The 15,619-nt window shown below is 37.9% G+C and overlaps 2 protein-coding genes across 3 annotated transcripts; one reads left to right on the top strand and one right to left on the bottom strand.

Annotated features, from left to right (window-relative positions):
• Positions 1-98: 98 nt before the first annotated feature.
• LOC126372960 (uncharacterized) lies at positions 99-3,905 on the bottom strand. The gene is made up of 6 exons (XM_050018890.1): positions 3,612-3,905; positions 3,233-3,418; positions 2,546-2,684; positions 1,450-1,613; positions 828-932; positions 99-516 (listed from the first exon to the last, which is right to left on the bottom strand). The coding sequence occupies exons 1-6, from the start codon at positions 3,651-3,653 to the stop codon at positions 361-363; spliced, it is 792 nt and encodes a 263-aa protein (XP_049874847.1). The 5' UTR covers positions 3,654-3,905; the 3' UTR covers positions 99-360.
• A 1,863-nt stretch (positions 3,906-5,768) lies between these two features.
• On the top strand, positions 5,769-15,619 carry LOC126372817 (ubiquitin-protein ligase E3C). Of its 2 annotated transcripts, none has more exons than XM_050018727.1 (21): positions 5,769-5,931; positions 6,029-6,156; positions 6,375-6,578; positions 6,671-6,790; positions 6,879-7,005; positions 7,138-7,291; positions 7,562-7,785; positions 7,953-8,334; positions 8,515-8,783; positions 9,012-9,247; positions 9,554-9,755; positions 10,069-10,183; positions 10,264-10,382; positions 11,118-11,229; positions 12,086-12,218; positions 12,332-12,544; positions 12,883-12,977; positions 13,089-13,249; positions 13,391-13,521; positions 13,898-14,066; positions 15,057-15,619. In XM_050018727.1, the coding sequence occupies exons 2-20, from the start codon at positions 6,031-6,033 to the stop codon at positions 14,063-14,065; spliced, it is 3,291 nt and encodes a 1,096-aa protein (XP_049874684.1). In that variant the 5' UTR covers positions 5,769-5,931; positions 6,029-6,030; the 3' UTR covers position 14,066; positions 15,057-15,619. The 2 variants fall into 2 exon arrangements, with proteins under 2 accessions (XP_049874684.1, XP_049874691.1); XM_050018734.1 differs by having other exon boundaries at positions 6,004-6,156.

The following is a 15,619-nucleotide window of genomic DNA, read 5'->3' as shown; positions in this document are numbered from 1 at the left end:
CGCACGTACAGTTAGCACACTATGTAGTGAAAACTAAAGCGGAGCGACTTGTCCCGTGCGCTGCTGATCCAATTACAGCTGATAAATAAACAAAACAATTCTATTGTTTAAAAGTGATTGTATTTTCTGATATCATTACTTCATTGTACACTTTCGCTTCACACAAATTGTACGGTACACTTTAGAAGTAAAATAAAAATAAATAGAATTAACAATTAAGATTTAAATTACGGTAATCTGGATAAAATACATGAAAATTGTTGAAAGATATTCTAATTCTACATACATAAAAGGATACTATTATTATTTGTGAATACTGTACTTTTTAATACGAAACATTTCTCGTCTAAATATTATTTTTTAACTAAATAAGTTGGAGCTGGTTCGTTGTTGCGTCGCGGAAGCTGAGTAACACCTCTTCATAGTGTAGTCGATACTCATGATAGCATTTCTGACGTCATGAACTGAAGTGCTGATGTTTTCAAATGTAGCCGCCACTCTGTCAACTGCTAGTGCCTAGGAGGAACAATATAAGAATAGTGAATAGGTCCAAAATCTTAAAGCTCACACAGTAGCAAACGGAAAGAAAGCGGAAGTCTCGATAAAACCAATAGTGCAACACGGGACTCCGGTGGACCGGAAGGCTGTGTTGCTCTAATACGTAACCGCGCCAGGCTGCTTCCTTGGATTTCTGTATGGATGTTCCCAGGACACAAACTCAAATATTACAAAAAAATCCGCTCCCTAAGGACTCCCTCGCGCCTCGGTGCCAACATGTATTGAAGTTTTACGCTTAATGCAAAGTGTAAAGAGATCAAATTAATTACCTGCATTTGCGACGCCTCAGCTAGGCGCTCTAAAGCTTTAGAGTTGTTATGAGCTGCCTGCGCCATTTGAACCATTGCTTGCGATTGCTGATCCATTACATCCACCTATCAGATAAAATAAAACAATAGTTTATAACGTCTTAAAGGAAGAAAAACTCTACAATCTGTAAGTTGAAGCTAGTCCATCATGAAAGCTCAAGACTGCATTGTATGGACAATACATCGCAAATTAACAGTCCACCAACATAAACCTCGTATAACAAATAGACAACCAATCTCTGTAAAAAAAATGTCCGCGGCGAATCTTGTCACAAACCACGACGTGTAACGACACTGTATAACTGATATTGCACTTTATTTAAACAGCCAGTTTAATTTGAAGGAACGTACTTCTACGTATGTACATAACTTAATGTATACGCTTTTTTATAAAAACTCCTTAGCGAGTGTGAGTCTATTTGATTATAGGATGTCAGTGGCCAGACCATTAGGTGGATGGTGAACCATTTACTTGTTAGCAATTCGTATATGCTTACGTTGCGTACGTTCCGATGCCGCTGCCGCCAAGTGTACGATCAGCTTAAGGTGGATGTAAAGTATTTAATGAAATTCCAGTACTTACCAATTTCTCCATGATATTAAGCTGTCTCTCCTCAGCTTCGGTAGGCAGTAGTCTGCTACCATCCATCTGACTCAGCTCCATCTCTTCAGAATCAGGAAACAAGTCATCCATGGAGTCGTCATCATTGCCGTTACAGGGCTCTAGTTTTACGCCTTTTTTTCTTTCTGTATACAAATGTACAATGGTCAGAGGGTTGCTAGTTTGAGTCATTATTATGTCAAAAGATCAGGATTATATTATAAAGATTTGCATACAAAGATATACTATTATATCTTTTGTTTTGAGTGCAATAAGCGCTAATTACATTTGTCAATTCATCGTGCCCGATGCGTCAAGGTCTTGGGCTTGCCTATCAAGTTTGTGTACTCTAATAGCAAACTGGTGGGGCGTAACCATGCTAACCACGAATTCGAGCGGGTCGGTGAGGAGTAAGCATGGTAACCACGATCTCGCGCTAGTGTAATAGCATCGATTTACCCAATATCTCGATGTGACCTTGACACATTGGTATAGGTGGAATGGGTCATGTAATTAGGACTAAAAACTGCTTGTGAGAGCTACAGTTATCAAGTCTCTTCTCCCAATAGGTCTTTCAACATGTGAAGTAGACCTGTTGAAAAGTTACAGCTTTCTGTAGTAATAAAGATTACAGACATTTGAAACCAAGTCGATTGAAAATTTAAATTTATTACATGGGACTTAAACATATCTGGCATAGAGTGGGTGGATATACTCCCCCCCCCCCATACCCTTAGGGGATACAGATGTAACACTATGTTATATTAATAACATTATTGCAGTAAGACGAGAATAAGCCCAAACATAAATACCTAATCAATTTCTGATTACTAAATAAAGATACCTAAAGGTGACAATAAACATTTTAATTTTTCTATTTAACTTATTTATGAATTTTAATAAAGAAATAATAAGTGTAACATTTTAATGTAATAATAAGTGTGACATTTGTCACGTTTTTCTATGAAGTCACAGGTTGCTTTTTCACACAAATTACATAGTAATTTGTGTTTGGATGTTTAGTAAAAAGAAACTGATTTGACTAGTTGGAAACTAGCCTATTATTGAAACTACTTACTAGTTGTACTTGATTTATCAGTAACATTTTGACAAAGGTCATATATTTTTTGTTCTATGGGAGCCAGAGTGTCCTGCAGTTTGCCCTCGTCTATCTGCTTCTGCTTCAAGATTATACTCCTTCTTTTATCCGACCAGAACTGGAGAAAACACATTATTGTACATCATTTAAAAAGTTTCTTACTTTTTAGTTATAATTTTTTGTAATTTGTACATGAATTTGTAATTAAACAATGACATAATGAAGAATATTGAAAAAATATGGGCTTAAAATTTTTAGATATCCAACAGGGGGGTTAAATGGCCACATAGAAGCAATTCATCTAAAAAAGCAATATTGCAACTTGACATTTGTGCATATAAAAGTAAGTGTGCAATGCAAACAAATGTCAAATAGCAATAATGCTTTCTTAGATAAATAACTTCAATATGGCCATTTTAACCCGCCTGTAAATAAATTAAATACTAATTGAAATATTGATAGAATCCAGAATTGGTCTTTGATAGACAAGAATGGAGAATGCTACACCAACAACAGTATGGCCATTAAATTAGTGATGATAATTAAGTTTGATTAGTGATAAAAATCATAATATGTATGTATGACGTAAACCAAATAGGTGTGGACCTCATCTCTTAGTGTGGACTAAGATGAACATATAGAAAAAGCAATGGAATACCATTGTACCTTTATCCATCCTTTAGTAGACTTCAATGTGCCTTCTAAAGAATTGGCTATATTAGAGAGCTGTATCCATAGCTTCTTGACCTTCTGTCGAGCTACACCAGTCCTCAGCTTCCTATGAGCCAAGTCTGGGTGTTTCTGAATAAACTCTACCAATGCTCTCACTTGCACTAGTGATGGTCTTGATGGCTATAATAAAAAAATATATATATATTATGGCAATTGCTAGGCAGCTTGTCAAGTCAGTTTCTAGAGCTAAATAATATTGAAAAGCAGAATAAGTTTTTTGATTTTATGAAGGAATTGTTTCCAATACAAGCTATCGCATAAAACAAACATATCATTGGTTTTGTAAAGGAATTAATTCCTGTAAGATACCTACACGAACTGCGTTGTCCCCTTGATCATCTAGCATATCTGCCATGATTTGAATTCTGAAACGTTGGTTGGTACCGCAAAAGTGTAAATCCACAGCGCAAGGCTTGTAGATTACCGCCGCCGCTTTACTTTATTTACATACACTATAATTATTAAATAATTGTCAGGAAACCTTTTAAAAGTATAACATATTAATTCTCTGATCTGTATGGTTTTTATCGGCAATTCGCAGTCTTTTGTCAATATACCAGAAATAAAATAAAGCAAAGTATCACTAGAATACGGAAATTTTCAATTTTTTGACAGATCGACAGCAGGAGTGCAAAGACGGTTATTAATTTTTTTTTTTTGGTTTGTTTTCCCCGAAGGGTAAGGCAAAGGGAACTATGCCCATACAGCCATGTCTGACGTATTTTTTTTCTTGATGATTAATGAAATGATGAAAGGTGATGATGATGAAACCTAAGCCCCCACCCTCGGAGTAGACTCCTACTCCGAACCCCAAACGAATTAACTCAAAAGTCCGCATAAACTTTTGAGCTATGAAGCGGCTTCCTAGCACAAAGCGAAAATAGGCAGATACACTTTGTTTATTGAATACTCCAATGTAATAACACTCGCGAATGTCTTCCGACTAACTTAATGCGATCATTAACCACAAAACACCACTTCGTATTAATTATTTAGATTATTCAATGAAGAAAGCAACTGTCCCGTTCCCGTTTCCCGCTAAAAAGCCAGACGGTTATTAGTGATGGGACGATGGCGAGCGAGCGAGTTAAAAGAGCTAGCTCATCTTTAGTAAGGTCTTTCACTTCAATACCCTCTTGTCTGTTTTTAATACTTTTTCTTTCTTTCTTAGCTCGCCGACTATCGTGATCGGATTTGCTTTTTAGCTATTCAGCTCTTTTCGTATTATACGTAATATCTCTTATTAATCCGAGTTCGTTATTTAGGAATCGCGCGCGCGCGGCTCTCGTTCGTCGCCGTCTAAGTTTTAATCGACAGAGACGAAAAAAGTCTTCAACCAGATTAGCGATTTAGCTTGTTCCGATGAACAAGAGTGAGCGAAATAAATCGCTAATCTGGTTGAAGACTTACCGCATAATATGCATTTAATAACGTAAGCTAAGACCATAACAATGAGGAAATTCAAGGCTACGTTCGCAAAAAATAATATAGATAGTGTTGTACAGCTTTAACGGGATAATTACCTATTTTCTCATTACGGGTACATAATTATTCCAAAATACAATGTGGCATAAGCAGTCAGTCAGTCAGTGGGTTTGCAGCTATATACAGTATAAAAAAATTATCGTTGCTTGATATTTGCATCACATTACGTAGTATAGAATTATGTTGCTACCTATATTGCTTCTCTTTATTTTAAGCAGAATAAAAATGGGTGAAAGACGTAATTGTGGCAGAGTGTAATAAAAAGAGTCATCATTTATAGCCAAAAACAAAGAAAGATAAAAGATGCATATATGTTTGTTGTCCATGAAATTAGAAGAAAAATCTGTACAGCGCCGTCTATATTGTTTTTGAGGAACGTTTCTCATTAAGATACTTTCTTGCAGAACTCGAGTGAGCGACGTACTGAGCTTAATGAGCTAGTGAGCTGAAAAAGGTATTAAGCTACAAGAGTGATTCGAATCTCAACATTCGAAAGATTCGAATCGCTGTTCTTTCTATGTGAGCTATATTTCTCATCGCTACACTGGGAATAAGATTACGAGAAAGATGTATCAGAAAACTGAGAAAACTCAAAAGAATGAAAGAGACAGGGTAATATCTCTCCCCATTGTAGTCATCATTGGAGGCCTGAGTTGGAGGCCAACCAAGTATTTTGGAGCAAAGACCAAGTATTAGAAATACCAAACTAATAGTATTAGAAATATTAGAAATGCTTGTTTAATATGGTTAAATCAATGGTAAATTTACTGACACGAATACGATCAGTGTTATGATTCTTATAAAAAATATATATTTTACCATTGAAAAATATATCAGATGTAAATAAAAGAACAGTTACGGATTTCATGAGTATTATCATAAATATTTATCCAATAGACTATTAGACAAAGCAATATTTTAATTCTATAACAGATAAAAACCGGTAACTAACAAAAATGTACAACACTATTTTTAATCTGTTGATCACTAAAAAAAAATATCTTAAAAACACAAATCACGGAAATTCACTGAACTTTTCGATGATTTTTATTTTATTGTGGTGAAATTTGTGATCGTTTCTATGTGAGGACATATTAATATGGCTATATGATATAAGTACATTATTAGTAAAGCTAAATTTAGACAAGGTACGTATGTCAAATCGGAATGAACATCACGTTCAGCTGATTCGTGTTTACAAAGTCTTCATGAGATTTCAGAATTTGGTGTATCTCACCCTTTCAGCAATGTATTCGTTCGAGGGAGACTTTAGGCGAAAGCCTCAGCAGAATTTAGCGGGCGCCAGTGCCCAGCGCAAGACAGACAGGGACGCCTTAATTCTTCAGTCGCAACAACAAAGGCAGAAACGAGAGGTTAATTTTAGTTATTTTATACAACTTTTTTTTATATTTTCCTACATCCTTTTAATATTCTCACATTACTCCTTAAGAAATTGTAAACTAACAAAATTTTTAATATACTTTCACTATCTCAAAAGAAGCTGTAGTTAAGTAGGACATCTGCCTAGTTGAGTACTCTTTATCATAAAGTCAGCAAAACTAAAGCTATCGTTTTAAATATATGTTTATAGGAACACCGGAAAAGACTCAATGCCACTATAAAGATTCAAGCATATGTTCGGAGCTATCTAATGAGAAAACGCTGCAAACAGAATGAGAGAGAGCAGTTTGACAACATCTTCCCAAGAGCCAACTCAGATGACTTTTCTGTGATGTCTACACTTGTTGCCAAAATTCTATTCTTTTATGACGATAAAAAAGATTTCCCTAGATTGGTAAGTAATACATTAAAACAATCTCAGACAAAAAGTATACTGTTGTAACTGTATACTGCTGATAGAAAATATAACAATACTGTAATTTTCAGGTTTCCATTTCTCAATTACTATTAAAACAATGGAAGAAAGTCTTCCTTAGTAGTGGTTCTTCAATACAAATTCGTAGGTTACTTGCTTTACATCTGCGGCTGCTTAGAAAAGAAAATGAGGTATGTATTTATTATACATATAATAAATAAATTACTGTAATATCCAATAACTTTGTTCAAATATTATTGTCAATTTCGCTATTTGTAGGTGCCTCTAGCTGTTCCTTTAAGAATGTTTGAAGTGTTTACTTCCACTGGCTCTGCAGAGGCAACCATGAATTGTGATGAAGCACTTAGTGTTGTTGGAAATACATTCTTATATTTAGTTAATAGAGGTGAGTTTTATGTAAATACCATGTTTCTTGTTAAAAATAGGAAGTATATATATCTATTTTATACAAATATTTTTCAATTTTTGGTTTCAAAGTGAACAGCTTCTAATTCTATTATTCACTTGATTGCTGCAGGCTATTTCAAAGACTTACGTGATTTAATATGTGATCGAACCCCACCACTATATGGACCATCACCTAATCCACCTACACCACTCTGTGGAGCACTACTAGACTTAATACAGAGACCTTTGAACCTTATTTCACATGCAAATGTGCCTGGATACAAGTAAGTTTACAGTCATATTTTTTATTTAGAAAAGATATGTTTAATGTATGATAAACTTATATACAAAAAGTTATCAGTGAATGTTCAGGTATTTTCTATTCTATAACATTGTTTATTTGTTATTATTATATGGTATGGTTGTATGGCCCAATGTGTTATTAAAATTCAATCTTCATTGATAATTACTGCATCGAGAAAACTAGATTTTAATTATAATTACTTCTGCAATTTCTGCATATCTTGTGTACTTATTAACAAATTTATTTCCAGTGATGTTGTTATGTCACAATTTGCTTCGTCATTCCTCTGCAACCCATACCCTGAGCCAGTAGAAATGTTCATAATACCGGCATTGGGTCAAGATCCGAACAGGAAATTTCCATTTTTACCTTTACTACAATGTCTTCAAGATGAACGCAGATTTTGTAATGGAACACTGGTCAATGATTCCTGGCTATTGCACTCTGTTTTGTCTTTGGAACCTTCGAATTTCGGTAAGTTATGTTTCATATACTGTCATGCTGTCCTTTTGTAGACTCTGCCTACCCCAACGGGAAATAGGCGTGATCGTATGCATGTTAAAAACTATATGGCAGTATATTCGTCGAAAGTACTGTAAAAAAAGAGGAAAAATTATAATATATAAAACTTTTGTTCACAGTCAACGAAATCCGCAACCTGAACAACTCAAGACTGCCTAACAACCCAATTGTTCTAGACTACCTAAAAATTATTGCTAAGTTAACAATAAATGTTTGTAATAAGCAAATCACTTATGAATATGAGGATGCATTGTACAGTCAGGAGACGGCAGCAGACAAAGACGATGATAGTGAGAGTGACAATGACCCAAATCCTACTTCAGTGAGGGAGCAGATGCTTCTAACTCGCTGCATAGAGCTTATGAACGAGCCGGAACGTTGTATCATGAGTACTTGCTCGCAAATCACCGAAAACGATCTGAGTGACGACTTCTTAGACTATCTGTCTCAGGTCTGTCACAACCTTTTGCTGAGTCATCGGATGGCGTTGCATAAATACAGGTGAGTTTCACGCACTTTTCTAAGCATGATTTCTTTCTTTGTCGTGATGGATAGAAACCTCCAGACATTATGTCAGGTGGAACACACTCTTAGTTGGCCAAGGATACACTAACGAAATGTATCGTTTCTTAAGCTACACCAATTCTAAATTCCAATTTTAAATTCAAATATTTTTTATAGGTTGCTGTATACGCTAGCATTTAAACCGATATTCCTTCGTGGTCTATGGAAGTGGTTGAGCAGTATGAGCCATGAATCCTCATTCGGTGGTTCCGTCACACCGCTGCTCTCGGCTCTATCGCGTGGTATGGGGGCAGAGTCGTCGGTCATCGGAGTACATAGGCTACTGGCGCCTTTGGCAGTCTTCTGTGCCTTGTTTTCACTGCTGATTGGAACTCTGCACGATACGGAGTTCTGTCGAGATATAGATGATGATGAGAAGATGAGCAGTGAGTTTCTTAGCTTTTATATATTTTTTACTTCTTCTGGGCAGTTTCTTTGGAGATGTTGCTTTTTTCATAATGCTTCACAGATTTATGGCTACTGTTCAATATGTTCAAACTGGTGAGTCAGTCTTATGTTCAAATTATTTCGGTGAATATTTTTTACAATAATACGGAATTTTATAAATTATCGTGTAATTTAAATTAATTGTGACTTTTCCTTCTTTTTTCTAGTGACAAGTACAACTAGTTCTGTAACGGGTTCCGGGGGTCGAATTCACGCGTTTGAGTTCTCAGAATTAGGTGGGTTATGTCGCACCCTGCGCCAAGTATGCCTCGGATTGGTCGAATTAGCTTACCCAGAGAGTCGCCCGGCTGTACTCTCCGGGCAATATAAGGACGCTGTTGGAGCTGGTCAGATTGAATTCTCAGGGCGGAATCAAACGCCGGCGTGGTCGCATTTGTTTAAGGTGAGCGGGAATTACATTTCATGTAGCATGCTTAAATAAATTTACTCCTGTGATCCCTAAAAAAGTGGGCTAAGTCTCTAGTTATTATTATCTGATGTGGGTTATAACTTTTAAATAAGTATCCATTTAATTGTGACTCTATATACCAAAGGCTTCATGGGGATTAAATAGTAAATATTGGTGATTAAATGCGGATACACACACTTTCATATAAACGGTTCACTGTGTGCGAACCACATCCACATGGCAGAAAAAAAGACTGATTTTAATACTGCAGTGTTTTTTAATACATTATGTTGTACGCAGGTATGCACGAACCTTCTACGAGCACTATACGTGCGCGACTCTCGCCTGCAGTTCTGCACGGGGTGGGAGTGGCCCGCGGCCGGCGCCGTGCCCGAGGGCGTAGCCGCAGTGAGGCTAGTAGCAGCCGCGCATGCGCCCCGGAATCTGCGCTCGGCCAGACCGCAACGTCCTTTACAGAACCTATCCGCTGCGCTATCTCAAGGTAAAAGACTGCCAAGTTATTAACTCCTGGTACCTAAGTAGATTCTTTGTGGTGAGATTGCTGATAACTGCATGCCAACCGTGAAATCTATATTCGAAGTGCCTGAACTTATCCTCTGCGTTGTCGCATGGTAACGAATGACTTCTGCCAAGTTATTAACTCCTGCTATTTTTCGGTGGTGAGATTAATGATAGCTGCGCGTCGTAATACGGCCGCCATCTGAGTTAGTACTCATTGTTTCCTCTCCCAGCGAAGTATTTTTTAAGTTTTAATAATTATATTCAATTTACTAATGGTTATTATTGTTTTCCAGAGGAAGGGCCACCGCTAACCATCAAGGAATTAAGAACAGTCACAATATTAAGAGAAATCCCTTTTGTCGTACCATTCTCGACACGCGTTCTCATCTTCCAAGGGCTGCTTATTAGGTATTGTTTTAATAGCCTTAAGTCATGTCTTGTTATTGGCTTATTGTGCATGAAATAATCTAGAATGTTCTCGGCTGTAGGGAAAAGCAAGACCACTGGTATGAGATGACGAACTTCAATGAAGGACCCTCGATCAACATTAGTGTGCGTCGTTCTCACTTGTATGAAGACGCTTTCGATAAACTTAGTCCTGATAATGGTAAGTAACATTCTTCAATATAGAAATTCATAAATCAGGGTCCTGCTTTTAAGTCTATCTACTTTTACTTTATGTAAAAAAGCTAATGATTACCTAAATGATAAAAATGTCTGGTATTAAATGTGTTCCTCTAGTTATTAAATAACTTGTAATGTGTACGCTCATTCTTTTTATCGTGTGGGTTGTGAGGTGGAATACCAACCTCATCAACTCTGGCCCCCTCATTGATTTAAAAGATGTGTCGCTCTTGCAAGTTTCTTGTCATTTCTATTCTTCAGCCATAACACCTTGCGGAATGACGTAAATTCAAAAATGTTACATTGACCTTCAACAAGTTTATCCATGATAATTACGTTGAATAAATGATTCTGATTGTGACACGTCAATGCAAATTGTGAACATGACTAAGCGAGAACAGCTTATGCGAAAGCTTTAGTATTTAGCCTTTGCTCAAAAGAGCGAAAAGAAATCATATGAACCGCTCTTGGGTAGTTTTCATTAGTCGATGGTTTAGTTCTTTACGACACATCTTCCTCACCACGTTTCTTCGCTTTGATGCATACTCTCAAGAACTACTGATTGGATTTGCGTGCGGTGTTTACTGTTATAATCTGCATCTCTTCAAGAAAACCGGGGTGTAAATCGTACCCAGATGATGCCGGACCGGGCCGCTATAGCCAGATAAACTAAGAAAGAAAATAGAGAATATGAAATATAAAATAACATTGTTTATAGAGCCGGATATGAAGCTGAAGTTACGGGTGCAGCTGATCAACCAAGCTGGCGCCGAGGAGGCGGGCATCGATGGCGGCGGGCTCTTCAGGGAGTTCCTTTCAGAGTTACTTAAGTAAGATAAATCTATCTTCTCATCATCACCAGCCCATTAACGTCCCCACTACTGGGGCACGGGCCTTCCCTATGGATGGATTGATAGGGAGATCGGGCCTTAAACCACCACGCGGGTCCAGTGCGAATTGGTGGTTATTAACGACTGCTAATGGAGCCGGGACCAACGGCTTAACGTGCCTTCCGAAGCACGGAGGAGCTCGAGATGAAAAATCTTTTATTTTTGTGGTCACCCATCCTATGACCGGCCTTTGCGAAAGTTGCTTAACTTCAACAATCGCAGACTAAGCGCGTTTACCGCTGCGCCACCGAGCTCCTCGAAATCTATGTTCTATTTTATAATAAAACTCAAGAGCCGGATATGAAGCCTAAAATACATCGAAAAAGTACACAGAAAATTTGATGATGTCCACAGGAATTAGCACCATAGTTCATAGAAATAGTTCATTAAGTTGAAGAGGATACAATCCCAAAGTTGTGGTTAAGGTTAGCGCAGGACCGCAAAGGATGATGCTAAATGGAGGAGGCATTCCAGCATTGGGATGGTACGGGTTGATTGATGTTAATGAATTAGATTATACTTGAATACTAAGTTAACCAAATCAAATTTGAATCTTTGACCCAATTTGTATAAGGAATTGTTCAAAACTATCGTTACATATTTAATTTTACATACGTAAATAACCATGTACGTACAGTCGTGGGCAATATCATGTACCCATTTTAGAACCCTGTCGCACTATCATATTTGACATTTAATGAGACTTACGGTTTAATTTGTTAAAAAAGTTAATGTGACATGGTTTCAAAGTGTACACATATTAGTACTCGTGAATAAAATGTATTATTCATTTCAGGTCGGCGTTTGACCCGAACCGAGGTTTGTTCCGGTTGACTAGAGACAACATGTTGTACCCAAACCCGGGTGTTCACCTACTCTATGACGATTTCCCGATGCACTATTACTTTGTTGGACGGATGTTGGGGAAGGTAATATCTGCTGAGATATTATTATGGAATTGACTAGTTTCCTTCAGGGTCGGCACCCCTGTGGGAAATTGGCGTGAACTTATATGTATGTGTAACTATTTATATCTTTCCAGGCATTATACGAGAACCTTCTAACAGAGCTTCCCCTAGCAGAGTTCTTCCTGGGCAAGTTATGTTCGACCCGGGAGCCCGATGTGCATGCACTGGCGTCACTAGACCCGGGCCTGTACCGCGGGCTGCTGATGCTCAAGTCTCACAGGAGGCAGGATGTGCCTGAACTCGGACTGGATTTTACCATCGTTAGTGACGAGCTTGGGGAACAAAGGGTAAGAATAGGGTATTTGACTGGGTCAAAGATAAATTATAAAATGCTAATCCAGAAGTAGAAGCCAGTCTAAGATGATCAAATATCAGTCTCATTTTACTTTTCGACTTATTTTCGAATTTTATTTATGAATTAAGTAATAATGAGTACGATGACCACTTTTATCGATGATGTTACAGGACAGTATTTCCATAGAAACTCCAAAAAACTTATTAACGTGATCATGAAGCATTAAAAACTTAATTAAGAAATTTTATTTATTTATTTAATGGATCACACAGTTGGTGTCTGCTAAAATGGGCACCACTATTTACCTATTTTTGTTTGTTTTTGTTGCAGATAGAGGAATTGAAGCCAGGCGGTGCAAACATTCCCGTAACAGCTGAAAATAGGATAGAATATATTCATCTAGTCGCCGATTACAAACTAAATAGGTTAGTGCTCCGTCAAACGGACGAATGTTGTTGAATGTTCCCGCTTTTTTTTGAGTTTGAGGTCAGTAATTTTCTAAACACAATTAAATTCACAAAACCGTTTTGTTCTAGACAAATAAGGTCACAATGCGCCGCTTTTAAGCGCGGCTTAACATCCGTGGTGAACGTGGAGTGGCTGCGCATGTTCTCGTGCCGGGAGCTGCAGCTGCTCATATCCGGGGCCGAGGTGCCCATCGACGTGGACGATCTCAGGAGGCACACGCAGTATGCAGGTTGGTACACCTGACACCATCTTACATTGGTGCATACGTGCGTGCGTGTGCTCTTGCGTGCGCGTATGCGTGTTTGTTGCGTGCGTGCATTCGTGCGTGCGTGCTTGTGTGCGTGCGGTTATTTATAAACTCTGGTTGCAGGTGGTTTCTCAGCGACGCATCCGACAGTGCTCTGCTTTTGGAAGGTGTTGGAGAACTTCACGGATGACCAGCGGCGACAGTTGCTCAAGTTTGTCACCAGCTGTTCCCGCCCGCCGCTACTAGGTTTCAAGGTACATAAATTATAATAGTAGAATTTGATAATATCACTAAGCCCTCGGGATACTGCTCATGAGGAAACAATACCTCACCTGGGTTTACCTGTAAACGCATATGAAAATTATTAAATTACAAGCGAATCAACTAGGTACGCAACTCTCTTGACGTGTGGTGTCTACAACCCATAGGGATTTGCAGATTTGTTGTTGTTCAAATCTTGGAGTTACGCGCGGCAAACTGAGAAAAGGATTGGATTCCAATGTCGTTGCTAGTTAGCACGAGCTATAATTTATTCACACGAGTTGTAGTTAATTCGCGCCAACTGTAGTTAATTCTCACCAGCTATAGTTAATTCTCACGAGTTACATGTTCCTTGTCTATTTCCTGCAGGAGTTGCAGCCCCCCTTCTGCATCCAGTCGGCGGGCGCGTCGGACCGTCTACCGTCGTCGTCCACATGCATGAACCTGCTTAAGCTTCCCGAGTTCGGCTCGGAGCCCCTACTAGCAGAGAAGCTGCTCTACGCAATACAGGCCGGCGCCGGCTTCGAACTTAGCTAGGGTTGGTACTGTTTGTCTTTGACAAAGTTCATTAATAAATATATCACTGCGAAAGAGTCCGGCAACTCTCTGCACCCCACCAGCGTTTGAGCTAGGTTACCTTCTCCCCCCCCTCGAACATAATTTAGTCAAAAAGTAAAATGAAGTTGTTTGTATGAATTGTCCGGGGTGTGGTTAAACCAAAAAAAGACAAATCTGCAACAACTCTTGGCTCTTGGTACTCATTTATTTTTAAATATTTACGCACTTTATACATAGTAAATTATTATTAACAGGACGATACGTGTTATATGTTATCAGATGTTAAATAAAGTAAAAAAAAAACAATTACCTTATTAATTTGTTTTCCCGACGTTTCGGCCGCATTGCAGTGACAGTGATTAGTCATAATAAGTTGTCGTTTGAGTACTCGTTGCGGGCGTCACATTGCAAGAACGAAGCCTCCCTGATTGACGTGGTTTGTACTTGGATAGTGTCGTCTGACCTTGGTATTACGACTCCTTTTATGGATTTGATGAATTCTATATCCCTTAAAACGTAGCATGATTCCTTAGAATAACATCCCTCAATCAGCGCTTAACGCTATCGCGATTAATTCTTTCAAATATTTTTCCTCTCAGGCGACGCCCTGAGCAGAGGTTCACGCCCAACTGGGCACCCTCAGGCCTGTTGTCTTAGACGTTGTACCGGGTGAGAGCCTTCAGCGCTCCCCATTTGTCTGGCCAAGTATTTAATGTCATCTGCCGCAAATCTACAACAAGGCACGTCAAAAAAAGAACTTAGAATAACAGCAGGACAGAGATATAGTTCATCGGATCGATCGCTTAGGGCGAAAGAGACGAGAGATAAATGTCTCTGTAATTATGTTAATGAATATTCTTTATTTTTTTTCTAATAATAAATATTTTGCTTTCTTCTTTTCTTTCCTACACTAGAATAAAGATTAGGTACGCGTAAAGTGGCATGTGACTAACGTTGATTTTAATTTCAGATGGCGCCAATGGTGAAGGATTAAAAATAGTGTATGTACCTATTTATTTATCATGCAGTTTATTTTTCGAATTCAATGATAAATTATCAATCTCGATGTGATATACTTACAGACATACTCAGTGAAGTATTTTGTTGTAAATAAATGTTACCCTTTTATTCTTCACGTTTCATTTGAACGAATGTTTTTTGTTGACGAATCATGAACTATTTATATTTATGACGTGTTTGTGCAATTATCTAGTAAATGGTGTAAATAAAGTTGAAAATTTCGAATATTTGGCCTGGTTGTGTCGGGATCTTGGTTTCTGTGTTCAAGTTTGTATTCTGTTAAGATTATATTATGGCTGATAGCTGTGTATCATTAAGTCTCCGACGTTCTAGGAAATTTGATAGAATAATGTTTGTCTTGTTTCTGTCTTAAGTCTGAAATGAAATCGGCGCGCCCTCAAATTGTGTACAATGTAAAGTTATAAGGGCACGTCCACGCATAAGATATTCTTGTGTCAAATATGCGAATTTATATTTTAGTAACTTATAATAAAGTTGTCGAATACTGCACAA

Source organism: Pectinophora gossypiella, chromosome 2 (genome assembly GCF_024362695.1).
Source record: "Pectinophora gossypiella chromosome 2, ilPecGoss1.1, whole genome shotgun sequence".
Taxonomy (NCBI): Eukaryota; Metazoa; Arthropoda; class Insecta; order Lepidoptera; family Gelechiidae; genus Pectinophora; species Pectinophora gossypiella.
Note: the sequence above shows the minus strand (reverse complement) of the source record. Positions and strands in the feature narration are given on the sequence as shown.

Coding starts and splice junctions, on each gene's coding strand:
- LOC126372960 (XM_050018890.1), bottom strand. CDS start 3,653: ATGGCAGATATGCTAGATGATCAAGGGGACAACGCAGTTCGT. Junction 1,614..2,545: donor TGATAAATCAAGTACAACTA/GTAAGTAGTTTC, acceptor ATTTGTATACAG/AAAGAAAAAAAGGCGTAAAA. Junction 517..827: donor CTGAGGCGTCGCAAATGCAG/GTAATTAATTTG, acceptor TGTTCCTCCTAG/GCACTAGCAGTTGACAGAGT.
- LOC126372817 (XM_050018727.1), top strand. CDS start 6,031: ATGTATTCGTTCGAGGGAGACTTTAGGCGAAAGCCTCAGCAGAATTTA. Junction 6,791..6,878: donor TGCTTAGAAAAGAAAATGAG/GTATGTATTTAT, acceptor CGCTATTTGTAG/GTGCCTCTAGCTGTTCCTTT. Junction 8,335..8,514: donor ATGGCGTTGCATAAATACAG/GTGAGTTTCACG, acceptor TATTTTTTATAG/GTTGCTGTATACGCTAGCAT.